Source organism: Varanus komodoensis, unplaced genomic scaffold, assembly GCF_004798865.1.
Source record: "Varanus komodoensis strain SLA01 unplaced genomic scaffold, ASM479886v1 scaffold61, whole genome shotgun sequence".
Lineage (NCBI taxonomy): Eukaryota > Metazoa > Chordata > Lepidosauria > Squamata > Varanidae > Varanus > Varanus komodoensis.
The window spans coordinates 2663874-2681596 of record NW_025336236.1 but is presented as its reverse complement, the minus strand read 5'-3'; the positions used below and the strand labels follow the sequence as shown (position 1 = coordinate 2681596).

The following is a 17723-nucleotide window of genomic DNA, read 5'->3' as shown; positions in this document are numbered from 1 at the left end:
TAAAAGATTGAGAAGCCTGGTTTGCCAGCCCCTCTGATACCATCAAGAAATGGAGCAAGGCATTCTGTTTATGCAATTAGGAAAGAGGCATGAGAGAAAAATGGTGTGGGGGGGCAGTATATATAGTGGTCAGAATTCTTATGACAGTGCTTAACACACTTTTTGAAAGTCCAGGTGACAATTAGACTGTAAATATTTATATTATTGTCGGGAATTTACTCATAATGTTTGTGATTTTCCTACTTGGTTTATCATACAGGAATTATATGGACCTAGAAATGCTTGCAGCCTGCATTTACTAGGAAGTAAGCCCCACAGACCAATGGTATTACTCCCTTGTAAATGCACTTAAGTTTGCAGCTTTAAATTCCTGCAACCCTGTTATATGGAATGGGTTAAACTCCTTACATGTTGGTTGCAAATACATTTATTTAAAATAATGCTGAAATAGGAAAAAGTAATAGTATGGAAAAGCATCAAGGTAACATAGTCTGAAAATATTTTGTGGGAAATGGTATTTACTTCACACACATGTGCCCACACACAGTTTAGAATAAACTAGTCTGCTATGTTTTTTACAGGATTTTAATCAAGAATAAGCACATATGAATTACTATATAATTCTTGATTTTACATAATTCTTGATTTTTATCAAGAATAAGCACATAAGAATAACCTAAGCACATTCTCTTTAAAAGATGTGCCTTCAGAATCAATGAGACTTCTAAAACATATATTTAAACATTATTTGTTGAGCATCTTAAAAAGGTGGGTGCCATTTAGAATATATGAGACAACAGGTCATTCCCAGATTAGAATGAGAACATGTCATTCCCAAATTGGCTTAAAATTTAATTTGTTTTATTGAAGTGATTTTAATTCATTGTACTTTTCCAACACAATGACTTTAAAGATGGCTTACAGAATTCATTTTTAAAGAAATAAAAATGGTAATAGATAAACAGAAACAAATGGATAAATAGAAACAAACAGCATTTCCATATTAATCATATTGTATCATACAAGCCATAAGTATTTTAAATTTACCGTAAAGAAACAAACTGCTATTTTAAAAAGCCAAGCAAAATATATAATGGAAAGATATCATATAAAATATTATAATGATTAAAAGAGTTCTGCAAGATTATTCAACAGCAATGGTTAAGGTAAACTTACCTGCATATGTTGTAGTGGATCAAGGATACAAGGATACTGGAAAATTACATAAATGCTTTGGAAAATTGTAGCCTAGTCACCAATGTCCATCGTGAAGTTTTTACCATTTCTCATGCAAGGAGAGAAATGCAATTTCTCTCCCTACTGCCTACTCAATTTCTGATTCATCTGTAGATCCTGTACTTCTTTTTTTAAATAACACTTTTTATTAGCTACATTGCTAACACTGTGATACACCAGGGCATGGCCTTAAAGTTGCCAAACTGGCTTGACTTACAATCCTGTGGAAGTCACTTAAGTGCATTTAATCTCTCCTGTTGGTTCTGACTGAGTTCATGAATTCTGAGCAAGAGGAATAAAAATACTATTAATTATCAGTGATATTTTTATTAATACTAGTATTAATCATTAATATTGGTAATACTATTTCCCAGAAATAATATTTGAAGATAACACACACTGCTGTTTTCTTATTTTAAGCTTCCTCTTGATACCACTTCCTTCATTATTTTTACTTATTCTCTACCTTAGTAAAAGAGTGTAAGATTATTTGTCTATTTTTCACATATATCAAGCCAGACTATTTGTTTAGTACACTGCCTTTCAGCACTAAAATGGCAGTCACAGCAGTTTACAACAAATTAAATGACAATAAGAAACAGCAATCTGTAGCAATGCTACTCAGTAGCATCGTTCTAAACATCAACTTTTTAAAAAAAGATATTTCTAGAGCAACTACTCTATTAGTATGTGCCTTCATTCAAATGTAAACAGGTTGACAAAACATATAACTACTAAGTAAATTACATTACTTTCAAAGCAACTCATTTCAGAAAGACAACAACTTTTGATCCAAGAACATTTGATTCCCATATTAATATAATTAAAGACAACTTGTGTAATCCTACATATGCTTAACTGGAGTAAGTCATATTGAACTCAGAGGCTTGCCTCTGGGCAGAGATGCACAAGACTGCACTGCAAAGAGCTTTCTGCACATGCTTATTATACTCAAAGGGGGAGAGGTTCTGATGCCTGCACCAATTCATGCCAAAGGAAGCCTATCAGCCCTGTACGAAGGCTCCTCTTCCCCTCCCCAGTTGCCGCCAGCAGCAGCCATAGCAGAAGCCATGGCAGCAGGCCTAGGCAAGGGAGATTAGAGGTAGAAGAAGCTTTGCCAAATTGCCATTCCACCAGTTTTAATAAATTCATCTCTTCCTGTTTCCTTCCACTTCCGGTTTCCTTGTCAGCTGTGCCAAATTGTGAGCTTGCACAGGAATGGTCTACATTTATTCATTACTTGGGAACTTTTTTGACCCAGGAATGATAGAAACGTGATAGATAGATAGATAGATAGATAGATAGATAGATAGATAGATAGGTAAGTAGATAGACAGAGGCCATAATACCCAAACTATTATAGATAATGGCTTGGCTCTCACTCAGATACTATTTGTCTTCCACTTTTCACCTTGGGCACTGACATCCTTCCCTCCTTTATTGTTCATAAAGACATATTTATGAACAATTAAGCAAAATAGTGCCCTCCCTCTTGTGAGAGCCTCCAAAATTTCAACACCCTCTTCTGTACAGGGATATTCAGGGACTTTTGATCTTTTGTCAGTGGGTGATTTTTGATGGGGCAGATTACTGTTACTATCTCCAAGGTGACATTAACAGCCCCAAGCCGCACATCAGAGAGGCTATCATTATTTCGCCATCTTTAAAAAGAAGTTTGCACTTCAAATGTGTGCTTTTAAAAAAAAATTAATTTTTTTTTGTTTAATTGGAACTTGTGCAGCTGCAGGGAGCTGCAGTTCTGTGGGTTGGAAAATGGGAAGCCTCATCAGGGCAATGACCTTGAGAATTCCTGTTATCAAAATGTACTGTTATTAACACTCTTTTCTTTCCCTGTGAAAATATTCCAGGCAACAAAGAGTTCTTTTTTTGAAACTTTATTGCAATATAGGGAGTTGGAGAGTTTTCTTCCCCTTTTCAACTCCCCGAGCACATGTTCACATCTCATATTTATGCCCTTTCCCCATCCTCTTTTCCCCTCCTCCTCTCCCTCATTTGCTGAGGTACTAGGTGGTTACAATCTTTTCCATCCACCTGTTCCATGTCACTCCAATACCTGTTCTTCCCTTCCACTTCATCCACCCCATGTGCATTATAAGGAGCTTATTTTCTATGCAGGGGTTGTTAGTTAATATCCATGAGGTCACTGAGCAAGGGTACTGCTATTTGTCTATGTGCCAATTCCCACCTGCTATCTGATCCTGGCCCCCTCCCACTATGGCTAAGGAATTTTCTTTGTTGCATTTTCACTCTTCCTGTTTCCTTGTTTCAAATCATCCTTTCATCCCTATCATATATCAACCCTGAATATTAACCCGAAGAGGCTCCAAACACTTTTTTGGTTAACCTTGCTTTGACATGGCATCTCTCAAAGGGCGAGCTGTCAATTCAAAGCAAAGCCATGAGTGAGCTTTGCTTCTGAAAAAAAGGGTAGGTTAAATATATCCTTCTTTCATTCCTTAAGTGTTCCCATCTTTTCCACCCATTCCTGAGGCACTGGGTGTTTGGGAATGTGGAAAAGCGCACTCCCACTTTTTGGTACCACTTACTTTTGAGAGAAATCAAAAGTAGGGTTTCTTTGCAAACAAGGGTTTAAACCAGGCTAGATGGGGCAGTTTGGGGAGTGTGTGTGTGTGTGTGTGTGTGTGTGTGTGTGTGTGAAATAAATCTAAGGCTTAGTTACTTAGTGGCAGTAGGGTAAAGGATGTTGGTATTTTTAGCCCCATTTTTTTTTACTTTGAAACCTCACCCTCCACTGGAATGTTCCTCCTGAATACTTCTCCATAGGGAAGAAGGCCCTCTGGCTGAACGAATTTTTCAACCTGAGCTTCATGAAACTGTCTGTTGTAATTTCCACGACAGATGAACGCAGTTACTCCTTTAGCAACTATATATGAAGAATTCCAAAATCTATATTAGTATAATATCTTTATTAGGTCAACCAAAAGACCATAGAACATGTACAAGTCTGTGAGATCTCCAGAGCTCTTCGTCAGGGAAGATGTTACAGAAGTAAGCTGGGGGGAATGGTGGGGAAGGGAAACCAACTTGATGGCAATATCACAGGGTCTTCATGTTCAGGGTCTTAGGACAAAGTGGGAGACATAAGTAAGCACCACATGATTTGCAAGGTCTGATGTAAACACCAGCAAACCTCCTCACTTTGTCTTTGGACTCTGAAAATGCAGACAACTGGTTATATCCAATGTTAGTCTGACTTAAGACCCATTTTAATGAGTCTACTCTAAGCAGGACTAGCATTAGATACAATTCACTCTGATGGCACCATCAAATCAAGTTTTTCCCCTTTTCTATCAGGAGTCCCTGCTTTTTGTAATATCTGACCTGATGAAGAGGTCTTTAAAGACCGAGCCTTTTAAGTTCTTTGATTGGCCTAATAAAGAAATTACACAAATGTGGATTTTGAAATTGTTCTTTCTCTTTTGTGTGTGTTTATTATTTACATAGTATTATTATTTTCCTCTTTCAAGGAACCCAAGCCATCTTATACAGCCCCTTTCCCATCCTCCATGTTATCTTCACCACAATCCCATGTGATGGGTTAGAGTCAGCAACTGACCCTGAATCCCCCAGTAAACTTCCTTGTCCAAATACCACTGGAAAAGTGTAGGAGAGGAGTGGCGTACCACGTGAAAAGCATGATTTTAACTTTGCTAGGGTAACAAAGCTATTGCTATCATGTCTTGGTTCTGGTCAGTCTTTCTGAAAAACAGAATGCTGAGTTAGGTAGACTAGTTATATATAAATGCTTCTAAACCAATTGAAAGCAGTGACCACAATCCTCTAAAATGTAATTTGTATATTTGTGGAAAAATGCTGAAGTAAATCTCACATATAATACTTGAACCTATGTTCATCTCATCAAGCTGAATGTTGAGAGATTCGGAACAGATAATTTTAACTATCTCACTGGATATTTAAAATTATGGGATTAACTGCTGAGGCTTCAATTTGGACATGGTTAAAAGGAGGTTAAATTTTCATTTGAAGGGAATGAATAAAATGTTGAATAAAACCAGCAATTGTGATATATGACCTCCTGTGTTGGAGTATGTTCCTTGAATTTACTTGTTGGAAAATACGAGTAAAGAATGCTCTTGCACTCATGGCCTACGTGTGGGTTTCCCCTAAGTTGCACATGGGAATGGAAAGCTGGACTAGATATTCCTTTGGTCTGATCCAGCACAAGTAGATGTGCTATGTAGATGTGGCTTTTGATGCAAGTGATCCCATTAAATGTATCCCTGGCTCAATTCTACCTTTCATGTGTGAAGAAAATAATTATACATAGAGGTCTCCTGTTCTCTTTGGCCTTGGCCATCATGTTTAGATAGAATTTAGGACTAAGAGAGGGTTATTGTTTAATACATCTGGAGGGCACCAGATTGAGGAAGGCTGATTTATGCCTCCTAAAGATGATAAGCCATGTGACTACAGCTTGCCAAAGAATGGTTGTTTCCAGTGGCATCTGTGTAATTACTGTAATTATACTTCAGGCCTGATATGCACGCACTTGTCACATACTTAATGTGTCTTACGCATTCAAATAACAGGTCCCTTCCTATATGCACATTCCACTATAGCTTCACATCAATCATATGATCATTCAGATGCACTCTCAAGTTTTGTATGAATGAAGGGAATATTTCAAGTGAGAAAACAATGAAGAAAATACATTTATTGATCCACTGTGTTTTGAATCCTTTCATATGGTTGGCCAGGAAAATCTACAAAAGATATATAAATAACTTTTGTTATAAAACTTAACATGTTTCTAGAAAGCCAGTGTGGTGTGGAGGTTAGAGTGTAGACTGGGGATCTGGGAGGTCCAGGTTCTAGTCCCTACTCAGCCATGAAGTTCAGTCTGTAACTTTGGGTCAATCACAGACTCTCAGTCCAGCCTACCTCACAAGGTTGTTGCTGTGAGGATAAAATAGAGCTATTTATTTTTTTTTTATTTATTAAAACATTTCTATGCCGCCCCATTCGCCGAAGTCTTGGGGCAGCTCATAACATAAAATATAATACATAAAACAAATTAACAATATAAAATAAGTTGCCCTGGGCAGATAAAATAAGCAAATAATATTAACAATTAAAATGACGTTTAAATAAAAAGGTCATTTATTTATGCTGCCTTGGATTCTTCACAAAAGGAAAAAAGACTGGACATAAATATAATAGTTTTATCAATCCTTTTCTTCTTTAAACATGTTTAAAATGCAGTTTAAAATTTTGGATTTAAATTTGAACATGTTAATATACTTTTCATACAATATACTTTTTAAAAAAAAATGTGCTTTGTGAACAGCCCAGAGAACTTCAGCTATTGGGAGGTATAGAAAATAATTATTATTATCATTATTCACAGAACCCATGCCTTCTCCTATGGTACAGTGAGTCATGCAGATGAAGCCAAGCTAATATATCTACAAGTCCCATTCAGTCAGCTTGGATTCATCTTTTTGACTCACTGCTGGGCAGGAGACAGAAGAGTGAACACATCTTATCAGAACATTTCTTCAGTTGCAGTGAGTATTTTTAAATCCCTTGGGGATATACATGAATGTTGGATAACTTGTATATTGATTTCATGGCTTCTAAGAAGAAAAGTATTTTCATTTAATTTAGGCAAATTGGAGCCTCCTATTTCTATTAGAGATATTTAGTGCGTTGGAGTTATGCTTTATGAACATGTCTTAATGTTAGATTAACAATAGTATCCCATTTCTGATTTTATTATTTTATATTGTTATAAATAGCTATGGGCTGTGGGACTCAAGATAAACTATGTTTAAGTTTTATAACAAAGATTATTGGTACATCTTTTGTAGAATCACCTGAAGGCCCATATGAAATAGTCTGAGACATATTGGATCAATAAATACTTTTTCGGTTCACCCCATTGGTTTTCTCTTGATTACCTCTTTTTGAGGATCCCATTTTGTTACAGTTAATAAAATACTCTGCCTGGAAAAAAAGAAGATAAACTGAGTAGGAAGGCAACAGATTTTACCCTTACTTTCAAAATCTTAATTGCGCTAGCCCAGAATTATTTTGGTAATTGATCTTACAGTATAATCCTATACACATCTTCTCAGAATTAGGTCCTATTATTCTTAATAGGAATTAATTCCTAGGCAAGGGGATGCTTTCACTTTCTCACGGTATATGTCCACTCAGAACATGTCTGTACATATCTACTCAGAAGTAAATTCACTTATTTCAATAAGGTTTGCTCCCATGCAGGCGAGCATAGGATTGCAGCCTCAATTTTAAAAAAGTACACATGGTGTAAACATTGTTTGAACCACTCATATGATCTGAAAGTGCAGACACACGAAGGTGCTTAAAGCCACAGGAAAGAAAACGGGTCCAGTGCGATCTTGTACAGGTTCGCTTGCTTGGGGCAAAGTCACATAGCGTCTATTGGTGCTTAAACCCACGAGCAAGTCAAGGGCGGTAACCTCATGAAATCAATTTGATTTGCACTTTGCCTTTTGCCTTGCACAAGCCCTTAATTCAAGGTGTCGTTGAGCTGACACCTAGATGCGAAGGCCAGCCGGCGCTCCGCGTCTGGGGACATTAAGCGAGATCCAATAGTTCGCCGGGCAAGAGGGCACACGTGGGAATAACGTTGCACGTGCAGGATGAACAGCCAGGCAATGAAGCGAGCCTGAGGCTTGCCGGAGTAAACCCTCCCCTCCCTTTACATTTCTCGGGCAAAGGGGAAGCGCTGAGCGGTAGAAGAGAACCCCATCCGTCCGTATGAGGTGCATGCGCACTACTAAACAAGGAGCGGGCTGGAGGCCACAGAGATAGAAAAGTTAAAGAGTGCTGATAAAAGGTTGAAAAATGGGACTGTTCGGTTGTATTTGACGCTCTTCCGCTCCTTTTCCTCTCCTTTGGGATGGAATAACGAGTACCATTTTCTTTACCACACGTGCGTGTCAATTAAAGGCGGGGCGGAAACTAGGTTTGGGGTTCGGGCTAAAACTTCAGTCAAGGCCACTCCATGTCAACCACGTGCGTAGGCCAAGTTCTGTTATAGGCAATGCCTGGTTGCGCAAGTCTGATTGTGTTTAGTGGAGTTTGCTTTCAGATAGGTCTTGCTATTTGAAAAATTTCTAAATTTCATCTCTGAGCATTTTACTCTCGGTAGATCACGCTCCTGTCCAAACACAGCCGCGGGCAACTTCACTGTTTTCTATGAGCAGTTCTCACTTCCGCTGAAGAAACCACGAGAATGTCAGCTGATGCTAACCCGGAAGCTTGCAACAGCGTGTGACTCTTCCACACAATCAGCCTATTATCTCGGGGTTTCAGCGACCGAGGCCGCTTGGGGTTCCAAAGCGGCGGCGATGGGGTTTCTGCGCCTCGCGCCCGGGGTTTGGCCGCGCGCGGGCGAGGGAGATGGGGCGGGTCCCGCCACCCACCCAGCGCCGTCAGCAGCAGCAGTCGAGGTCCGAGCGGCCCTGAGGTGCGTAAAAGCAGTGGCGGCCAAACTGTGGAGGGAGACGTGCGGGAGGCTTTGGCGCGGCCGCCCGGCGAAGCCGCCGCTCTCCACCTGGCTGATCGCGGGCTGGAGCCGTCTTCCGACTCCTCGCCCGGGCCCTCCCTTTCGCCGCGCGCCCTAAATCTCTTACGCTAGGTCAGACTCGCCACCTTCGCCCACTCGGCGCCCTCCTGAACGGTTGGGACTTCAGCCGTGCTGGTTGGGGGATGCTGGGAGTTGTAGACTCCATCCCTCAGGAGGGCGCCAGGTTGGGCGAAGGCTAAAGCCAGACGGAGCCTTGCCCCCCTCGACGTGGATGCAGCGTATTCCAACTGGGTGTACGCTCCTCAGGGGAGCCGTGCTGGGTTGTTGCCGCAGGGCCGAGCAGAGTCTTGGGCCACCTTTTCACGGTGCTTGAGAAGCAGGCAGGCGAGGAAAAAGAAAGTGCCCCGGGCCGGATTGGCCCGCTTCAAATCCCCTCTCTGTCCGGGTTATCTTCTCTCTTCGGCCTGCGCTGTGTGTACCATTTCCATGAATCGTTATGTTGCTATTGTCTTATGGCGATCATACTCCTTTTGGTTATTGTGCTTGGAAGCTGCTTTGGAAGGGTTCGTATCCTGAAAGTTGGGATATCAATCAGTGACTGGAATAATAAACACAGAGTGGGTTCTGATGCATGAAGGCTCATCCCACAATACGTTTGTTAGGATAAAGGGTGGATGGATTGAAAACTATTTTCCACGGCCTCCCACAAAGAGACCATGGGAACCGGGGTTCTAAGAAGCGATTCTTAGCACTCTGAGAAAACCACAATTCCCAGAACTCTTAAAGGGGAGGTTCTGGCAGTTAAACTGGTCTGAAGGTGATTTCAGTCCATGATGTACCTAGACCTGGGTCATCCTGCCTTAACTCATAGTTTGATTTCTATACTGTTTTCCAGTTCACTCCATTGGGGATTGCCCTGTTCCCCAGGGTGTATAGTACTAGATCTTACTGGAACCATTGAGTGAACTCTGTATTATTCCAGATGGAAATCTTTAGTATTACACTGTTGGATCTTGTTACAAGTAATCTGTTCATCCAATTAAAGAACTCTTAGTTGATTGATCATTTGGATGTGCATAGAAAAAGCAAAAAAGAAAAAAAGGTGCTTCTAAAGAAAAAAAAGGAACATTTATCTTTTTGAGATGCACTCATACACTGCATTGAGTGTGAGGAAAGTAGGGATGTTTCTCAAGATGCCCCTTGCTGTATATTTTTAAGTAAGTGCTTGTTTTGAAAATTATATATTTTTAACACCCCCCCCCCGATATTCTATTAATTGGAGCTCCTTTTTAAGCCAAGAGCTTTAAAAATGATCTTAGATTTAAACATTGTAGCCACAAGCATTTGAATAGAAAGCCACTAATTTTATGATGGTATTCCTTTCAATAAATCATAGGGAATATCTCCTTTTCTCTTGTTGCTTGAAATGGCCATCTGACACAATGTCCTTAAATAAGTGCCCCTGCCTGCCAGTTCTTTGCGTATCTTTATTTCTGTATTATTGCTGGGATATAGGCAGACAGACCAAAAATAAGATGTACTAAATATGTTTTGCCACTGCCTCCTCTATCTACTTTGCATCTACAGTGGTACCTTGGCTCACGAACTTAATCCGTTCCAGGAGTCTGGTTGTGACCCAAATTGGTCATGAGCCAAGTTAAATTTCCCCATAAGGTTCAATGTAAATAAGGTTAATCCATTCTGTAACCATTTTTTAAATCAGAAAAATGTGAAGCAAAGTGACAACAACAAAGATTGTGGCCATCTTCCCGCCCCCCCCCCCGCATGACCGCGATCATGCCTGTCATCCCTGCAGGCACCCGTCATCCCGGCACGCGCCCGTCATCCTGGTGCGCTGGGGGTCGGGGGAGAGATGGGCGTGATCGCAGGCACACTGGGGGAGGAAGAGACGGGTACAAACGGCGCGCTGGGGGAGGAAGAGATGGGTGCGATCTTGGCCTACTCCCCTCCGCCCCCAGCACGATCGCGGCCATCTCCCCCACAGCTCTGCTTTGCTGCTTCCGTCTTCCCTGTAGCAGCGCGCCTCTGATCACGCATGTCTTCCCTGCACGAATGGAACTGCGATCGTGGCCATCTCTCCACTTGGGGGGTGGGGGGGAAATGGCTGCGATCTTAGTCGCCATCCAAAGCGGTGTTTGTGACCCAAGTCAAAAATTTTCAGAAATTTTTGTTCATAACCCGATTTGTTTGTGAATCAAGGCGTTTGTGAGCCGAGGTACCACTGTACTGTCTTTACTTTGCATGTACTATCTTTAACCATAGGTATATATACTTCAACCATTCTTTTCCATTGCATTAGTCATTCAAAAAATAATCTTCCGTTCTGAATTCCTTCAAAAATGTGTACTGGAGGTGGGTAAATTGATGTTTATGTGCTTTCTACTGTTTGTGTGGGTTCACCCTATTCTGAAAGGATTGCTTGGATCTTCATTGTTCCACCACTGATAGTGAGTCCGACTGGGAAAAGTCTAGTGCCAGAAAAGTCTAACTCAGCATAAAGAGTTAGGGTGGGGAAGGCTGTGCAACCCCTTGTACTTTCTTTGACATAAAAATCAGATCTGACCCCCTACTTTGCATGTTAACAGGGCAGTCATATGACTAAACAATTGGCTGTCCTAGCATATAGTTTGGCCCTCAGTAATATTGCTTCTTTATTTTCTTGAGTTGAAGGAGATTCGCACTAGTTCCCCGAAGGACAGCTTGCATTATGAACCTGTTGCTCCTGGCATTTTCCCCCTAAATGTTTACTTTTCTCATAATGTACCATATTTTTCACTCTATAAGATGCACCTGACCATAAGACGTACCTAGTTTTTAGAGGAGGGATCCATGGAAAGCTTCCTGATAATCACAGGCACATTCCCCATCACTTCCCCATGGGCTTCATTAAAAGACGGGTTGCCATTTGAAAACACACAGCAACCTGTGATTAACAGCGCTCACCTGCGCCGGAAGAGAGGGGCGGAGCAGGGCATGCCAAGTGCGTGCTGGCCTGGTGTGGTGCAGCTGGGCCAGCAGCGTACCGGCAGTGGTCCTCCGGGTGGCGCAGCGGTGGCGGCGGCAGGTCTTTTCGGGCGGTGGGGGTGAGCAGTCCATCTCTCTGTGCGGCCGGCAGGTTAAAGCCCGCGGCTCCTCCTCCTCCGCACCACTCCCCCTGAGTGGCACAGCTCTCACCTGCGCCAGAGCGGGGGGTGGAGCAGGGTGCGCCGAGCGCATGCCAGCCAGGTGGTGCCACGTGGTGCAGGCGGCAGGCAGCGTCCCGGGCATCGGGCACACACACATTCGCTCTATAAGACGCACAGACATTTCCTCTTACTTTTGAGGAGGAAAAAGTGCGTCTTATAGAACAAAAAATACGGTATATTTGTGAGCAACCTAATTGCTACAGTATTTGATATATACTTAGAGTGGTACCTCGGCTCACGAATGCTTCAGTTCACGACCAAATCGGGTTGTGAACAGAAATTTTGGAAAAAATTTTGCTTCAGTTCATTAACTCTGCATCGGGTGATGACCATGATCACAGCCATGTTCCTACACAAACACAATCACAGTTGCGGCCATCTTCTCTGCTTGCTCTGCAGACAGACCTGTGGACACTTGCTGTGAAGCTTTTTTGTGTGCTTTTTAGCACATACAGTACTGTAAATATTATAGTATAATATTAAATATAATATTGAATAATGGCTCCAGAGAAAGTACAGAGCAAGCATGGTGGTAGAAAGAATGTGCAGATCAGTAATGAAGGCGACCAGAATGTGCAGAGTGGTAATGAAGGTGACAAGAACAGATTTTAGACAGACATTAGACAGATTTTTTGCCATAATTGACCCTGCAGCTAAGAGATAAAGAAGAGAGGAGACCTCTGAAAGAGATCTCCTCGATGTCCTTATGGAGGGGGACTCTCCCTCAAGCAATAACCTCCCCCCTGCCCCCCCCACCTAGGTTATTGTTCTCTACTGTACTGTACTTTGTTACTTTGTTGTTCTTTGTTACTTTGTTTCAAAGTTTTGTGATAAAAAAAACATTTACAGAAGGGATTAACCTTATTTACATTGAACCTTATGAACAAATTTGACTTGGCTCGTGACCAAAATCAGCTCGTGACCACATTAGTAGGGGTCAGAATGGATTAACCTTATTTTCATTGGACCTTATGGGGAAATTTGACTTGGCTTGTGACCAATTCGGGTCGCGACTAGAATCATGGTATGGATTAAGTTCATGAACCAAGGTACCACTTTATTTGTTTTTTAAACACTTTAATTGAAAGTATGTTCTTGTTTTTTCACAGGTGATCAACCTCAGCTTTTCCATGATATTTCATTCTTGGGATGACTTCAACAAAGATTTTTGCAAAATGATAACAAATATTATCATTTTGAGTGTATTAATTTGCATTTCATTATCTTTTTGGATTGTGTCCTTGACTGCAAGCACATATTATGGTAATGTTTAAGTGGCTGGATTTCATGAAATGTATGGTTTACAGCACACATACAATGCTTTTATACTCTTGGGATGCAATCCTATGCAAATTTAGGCAGAAGTTCTTCCATGCATAGGACTGCATCTTTAATTGCTCATCTGAATATGTGAGCAAGATTCTAAATGAGAATCTCTGAAAACAACAATCAGAATAAAATTGACTGTTGTCTTACAGATATTTCTGTAAGTGTGTTATCGCTAGAGAGTTGTAAGGTCTTAGAAAATAAATTAATGTTTAGATATGCAATAATTACCTGTAGTCATGCTATCAGTATAAATAATTGGCCCATAGTGTGGAGAGCCAGTGTGGTGTAGTGGTTAAGAGCATGGGAGTGGGACTCAGATGATCTGGGTTCTAGTCCCCGCTCAGCCATGGAGCCAACTGGGTGACTTTGGGCCAGTCACAGACTCTCAGCCCAACCTACCTCACAGGGTGGTTGTTGTGAGGATAAGATGGAGGAGGAGATGTAAGCTGCCTTGAGCCCTTTGTAGGAAAAAGGCAGGATATAAACCAATATAAATAAATAAATAAATAAATAAATAAATAGTAATATATTTAACATCTGAAATATAGGAAATATTCATATAGCATTATGAATGTTAATGTTTTTAACAAAAGTAACATACTTCTGTCAGTGGAGGTGATAAGCCAGTGTTGTCAAGAACATGTTCATTTGTCAGCAAATGCTTCACAATATTGAGTAGCTGATATTTTTAGAACGTTTAATAAAGACTACAGTTCCAGTTAAATAGCACCAGTTAAATAGGGAAATAACCTATTGATAATGGGTTGAATCCTGATTTAGTCATGATTAGTGTAGACCTGTTAAATTTAATGAGGCAGGTTAGGCATGACTTACTTGGCCCATTGATTTCAGTGCGTCTTCTCTAAGCATGAATTAACCTGCATGGGTAGTGGTGGTTCTGAACTACACGTCCTTTTGGATTACAGAATATTATAGCTGGCAGTGTCTGTGCATATGCATGCTTCTTCCTGTAGAAACCTTTCCTCCTGTGAACTGTATTCTCTATCACAGCAATTGGTTTACAAGCCTTCATATGAAATGTCTTTGCATATTTACTGTAAAGAGAAGTATAACCATAAAGGATGGTGCTGAAATTCAGGGATAGTGCAGGAATTTGTGGTTACTGGATTTGGGAATCTGTAGTCTACCAGAACCATTGAATCTGTAAAGTTACCTTGCTTTTCTGACACTTCTGACACACAAATCAACACTGTTTTTAACAACTTTCTTAGGTACTTTGCGACCCATTTCTCCATGGCGTTGGCTTTTTTCAATCTTAATTCCACTAATAATTAGTTCACGAGGATTTAAGAAAAAGAGCCTTGATCATGGTGGAGCAATAGGAGGTATGTTTCTATGCCTTAATTTTGGTTCTACATATATTTTAGAGATCTGTTGACTCCCATAAATTATTTTTTTCTTCGATGTTCTCACACAGTTTGATTACTTGTGTGTATGAGCTACTTTGCAAGTAATGCAATGTTTCTACTATATTCTGAAGTTATCCCACTGCAAGATGATCTTCTCATAAATGACATGAATATCAACCAACTGATTTGAAGTTGTTGGATCCTATCAAGTGTATATGGTAAAATTGTCTTGACCGAAATGTAACGTTAGCAGATCCATTGCTGACACCAAGGGTAGACTATGTATGATACATAGATTAGATTTGGTCCTTGGCAAGATATGGTCCTTGGCAGGCATCTACAGACTGTATTATTTTTATTTATTTATATTTCATTATATGCTGCCTACTACTGACGTCTCAAGGCAGCTTACAAGAAAAAGAAAAAAAGTATATATAACAATAATAAGGAATTAAAAGTTTCATTGTCTAATTTTAAAACCCTACAATAATAACAACAAAGCAACCAGTGAATTAAGTGGACATAGGATAGGAAGGGGTTTATGTTCAGCAGTCAAGAATGAAGAGATAGGGGAAAGTTTGGTGGCACTGGAAGACAATCTAAAGAGTTGTGTGAAAGAACTGGAACTTAATGGAGAAGAGAAAAGCTTGGGAACCAGAAAGGAATTAGAAAGATTCTCAAGAATTTGAGGAGTAGTTTAAGGGAAGTACTGAAGAGTAAACATGTTATTAGGTTTTAAGATTGGTTAGGGAAAATGAAGAGTAAAGAAATGATACATGCAATACTGGGACAGGGTAAGGATCAGGGTAAGGATCATTGGACTAAAGATTGGTTGAAGAAAATTGGTAAATGTAGATAATATATTAAATTTGAACATAGAATTTTACAGAAGGAAAAACAAGATAATAGGTGGATGAGAGGAATGACGAGTAAAATTTACAAAATATTACTCGAAGGGGAGGGCTAACTTGATCCTCATAAAGAGTCTTGGGAAATAGATTAAAAAAGAAATACTACTATGGAAGAATGGAATAACAAGTGGGATAAGAGAATTTTTAAATTTACATCAATAAGAATTAAATAGAATTTTTATAAATTAGTTTGGAAATGGTACTTAACTCTAGTTAAACTGAATTATATGAATAATGAATATTCCAGTGTATGTTGAAGATGCAACTGGGAAGTGGGTACATGTTTCCATATGTGGTGGGAGTACAAATATATCCATGAGTTTTGGGAAGTGTCATTATTTAGAGAACAAGTGGAATTAAATATTAAAGAACTGATGACAAATTTATTAGCTGCAGTAAGATAAATAATATCAAGGAATGGGAAAATAAAAGGTGATTATCAATTAGGTGGCTGGTAGAAAGAAGTTTGGAATATAGCTATTAACAATAAGTTAACTTGTGCTATTAAGTGGAAAAAGGTTTGATAAGTAAAAGTAAGTTTGAAAATACTTGGAGATCATTTATTGAATATTTAATAAAGGAAAGGGGTGTGAACCATCACAAGTCAGTCCAGTTCTGGAAGAAAAGTGGGAGTAGGGCAATCTGAATGAATAAATAAATGCTCTTCCATTAAGTAGCATCGTGCTGTTATTATTGTATGGTTTAATTATGTTTATTAGTATTGTTATTACTATTATATTAATTGTATTGGTTATGTCTGTTCAAATAATAAACTAAAAAATAAATTTAAAAGGTAACTACTCTTGGCACTTTGCTACTGGTAATTTGAGTGAGGAGAGATGTACACACCATATTGCATCCTTTCTCTTTTCCTCCCTCTCTTTGTAGCTTTGCAGTGTGTGTGATTATAATTTATTAGGGAATTTAATTTATGGGAGATGTTTACAGAAATTTACATAAATTTAGCATTTATTGCACAAGGGCAAAATCTTTAGTACTGAAAAGATGTTTATGGATAAGATGCATGAAGACTTGTGCAGTTCAGAACTGAAATTAAACGCGTAATGAATACTGGTTTGGATGACTCCATGGGCCCTGAGATGGAGTGATATTTTCAGCCAAGTGATCAGCATTTTCTATGGCACAAGAGAGAGGAAGAGAGATAAAAAAATGAACTTAAATTTCGCACATGCTGTGTAGAGGTGGAAAAATAAGGCAATCCCTACCCAGACTCACATATTTTCAGTGATTAAAAAAAAGGAATGGTGAGGAAAGAAGAAAACAAACTTTTAGTTAACTAATTTGCTGTGTTGCTGTGACTGTGCAGCCAAAATGGAACTCCTTAAAAAACAAGATGGAAGATGGCCATGCTTGTGAGAATCACAAGGTTTCCAAAACATACAAAAGTCTTTTATTAAAAGAAGCCAAAGGCGCAACCCTCCCCACCATGAAAATAGCCTGAGGACTGAGCATGCCCAGTAGTATGTTTGTTGGGAAAGAGGAAAAACAAAGAATCATGGACTAGAGCAAATGAGATTTAGTATTCTGAGAGAAGGCATGGCTGTTCTTCCTTTTTTTTTGCAGATTATTGCACTTTTCTATGAGAATATTTAGACTTATTTTGTGGCACATTTTCCTATTTCATCAGTTAAATAGGTGTTTTGCTATATTTTATGGCTACATAATGGAATCTGAAGATCACTGGATCCCAATCCCTGCTCCCACTTGAGTGATTTATCTTGCATATCCTTAGAAAGGATTGCTGTGTCAGCTGATTTTGAACTAATTTTTTAGTTAATCACTTACTTGTGATTTAGTTCTGTTGCAATACTTTGTTGGGCATAGTAACTTGTCATTTTCCTCTCCCCCTCTCTCAGGTTTAATAGTTGGATTTATCCTCACTGTTGCAAATTACAGCTTTTTCACGGCAATGCTCATGTTTTTCATTACTTCCTCCAAATTAACCAAATGGAGAGGTGAAGTAAAGAAGCAAATAGATTCTGAATACAAAGAAGGTAAGTTTTTAAGATAATTAAAAACTTAATTTTGACTTTAAAGGAGTAAGGATGTACACAGAGTGGAGCATACACTA

At 39.6% G+C, this 17723-nt stretch overlaps 1 protein-coding gene across 4 annotated transcripts in view; it reads left to right on the top strand.

Moving 5' to 3' along the window:
* TMEM19 (transmembrane protein 19) overlaps nucleotides 1-17723 on the top strand; it is a 44964-nt gene that overhangs the window by 20571 nt on the left and 6670 nt on the right. For 2 of the 4 annotated variants that reach the window (XM_044449865.1, XM_044449864.1), the window contains exons 3-6: nucleotides 6647-6806; nucleotides 13131-13284; nucleotides 14583-14696; nucleotides 17509-17646. In XM_044449865.1, the coding sequence (XP_044305800.1) occupies nucleotides 6647-6806; nucleotides 13131-13284; nucleotides 14583-14696; nucleotides 17509-17646 (566 nt within the window). Of the gene's footprint in view, nucleotides 1-6646; nucleotides 6807-8557; nucleotides 8756-13130; nucleotides 13285-14582; nucleotides 14697-17508; nucleotides 17647-17723 lie in introns of those variants that run through there. The other 2 variants (XM_044449866.1, XM_044449867.1) reach the window with 2 other exon arrangements.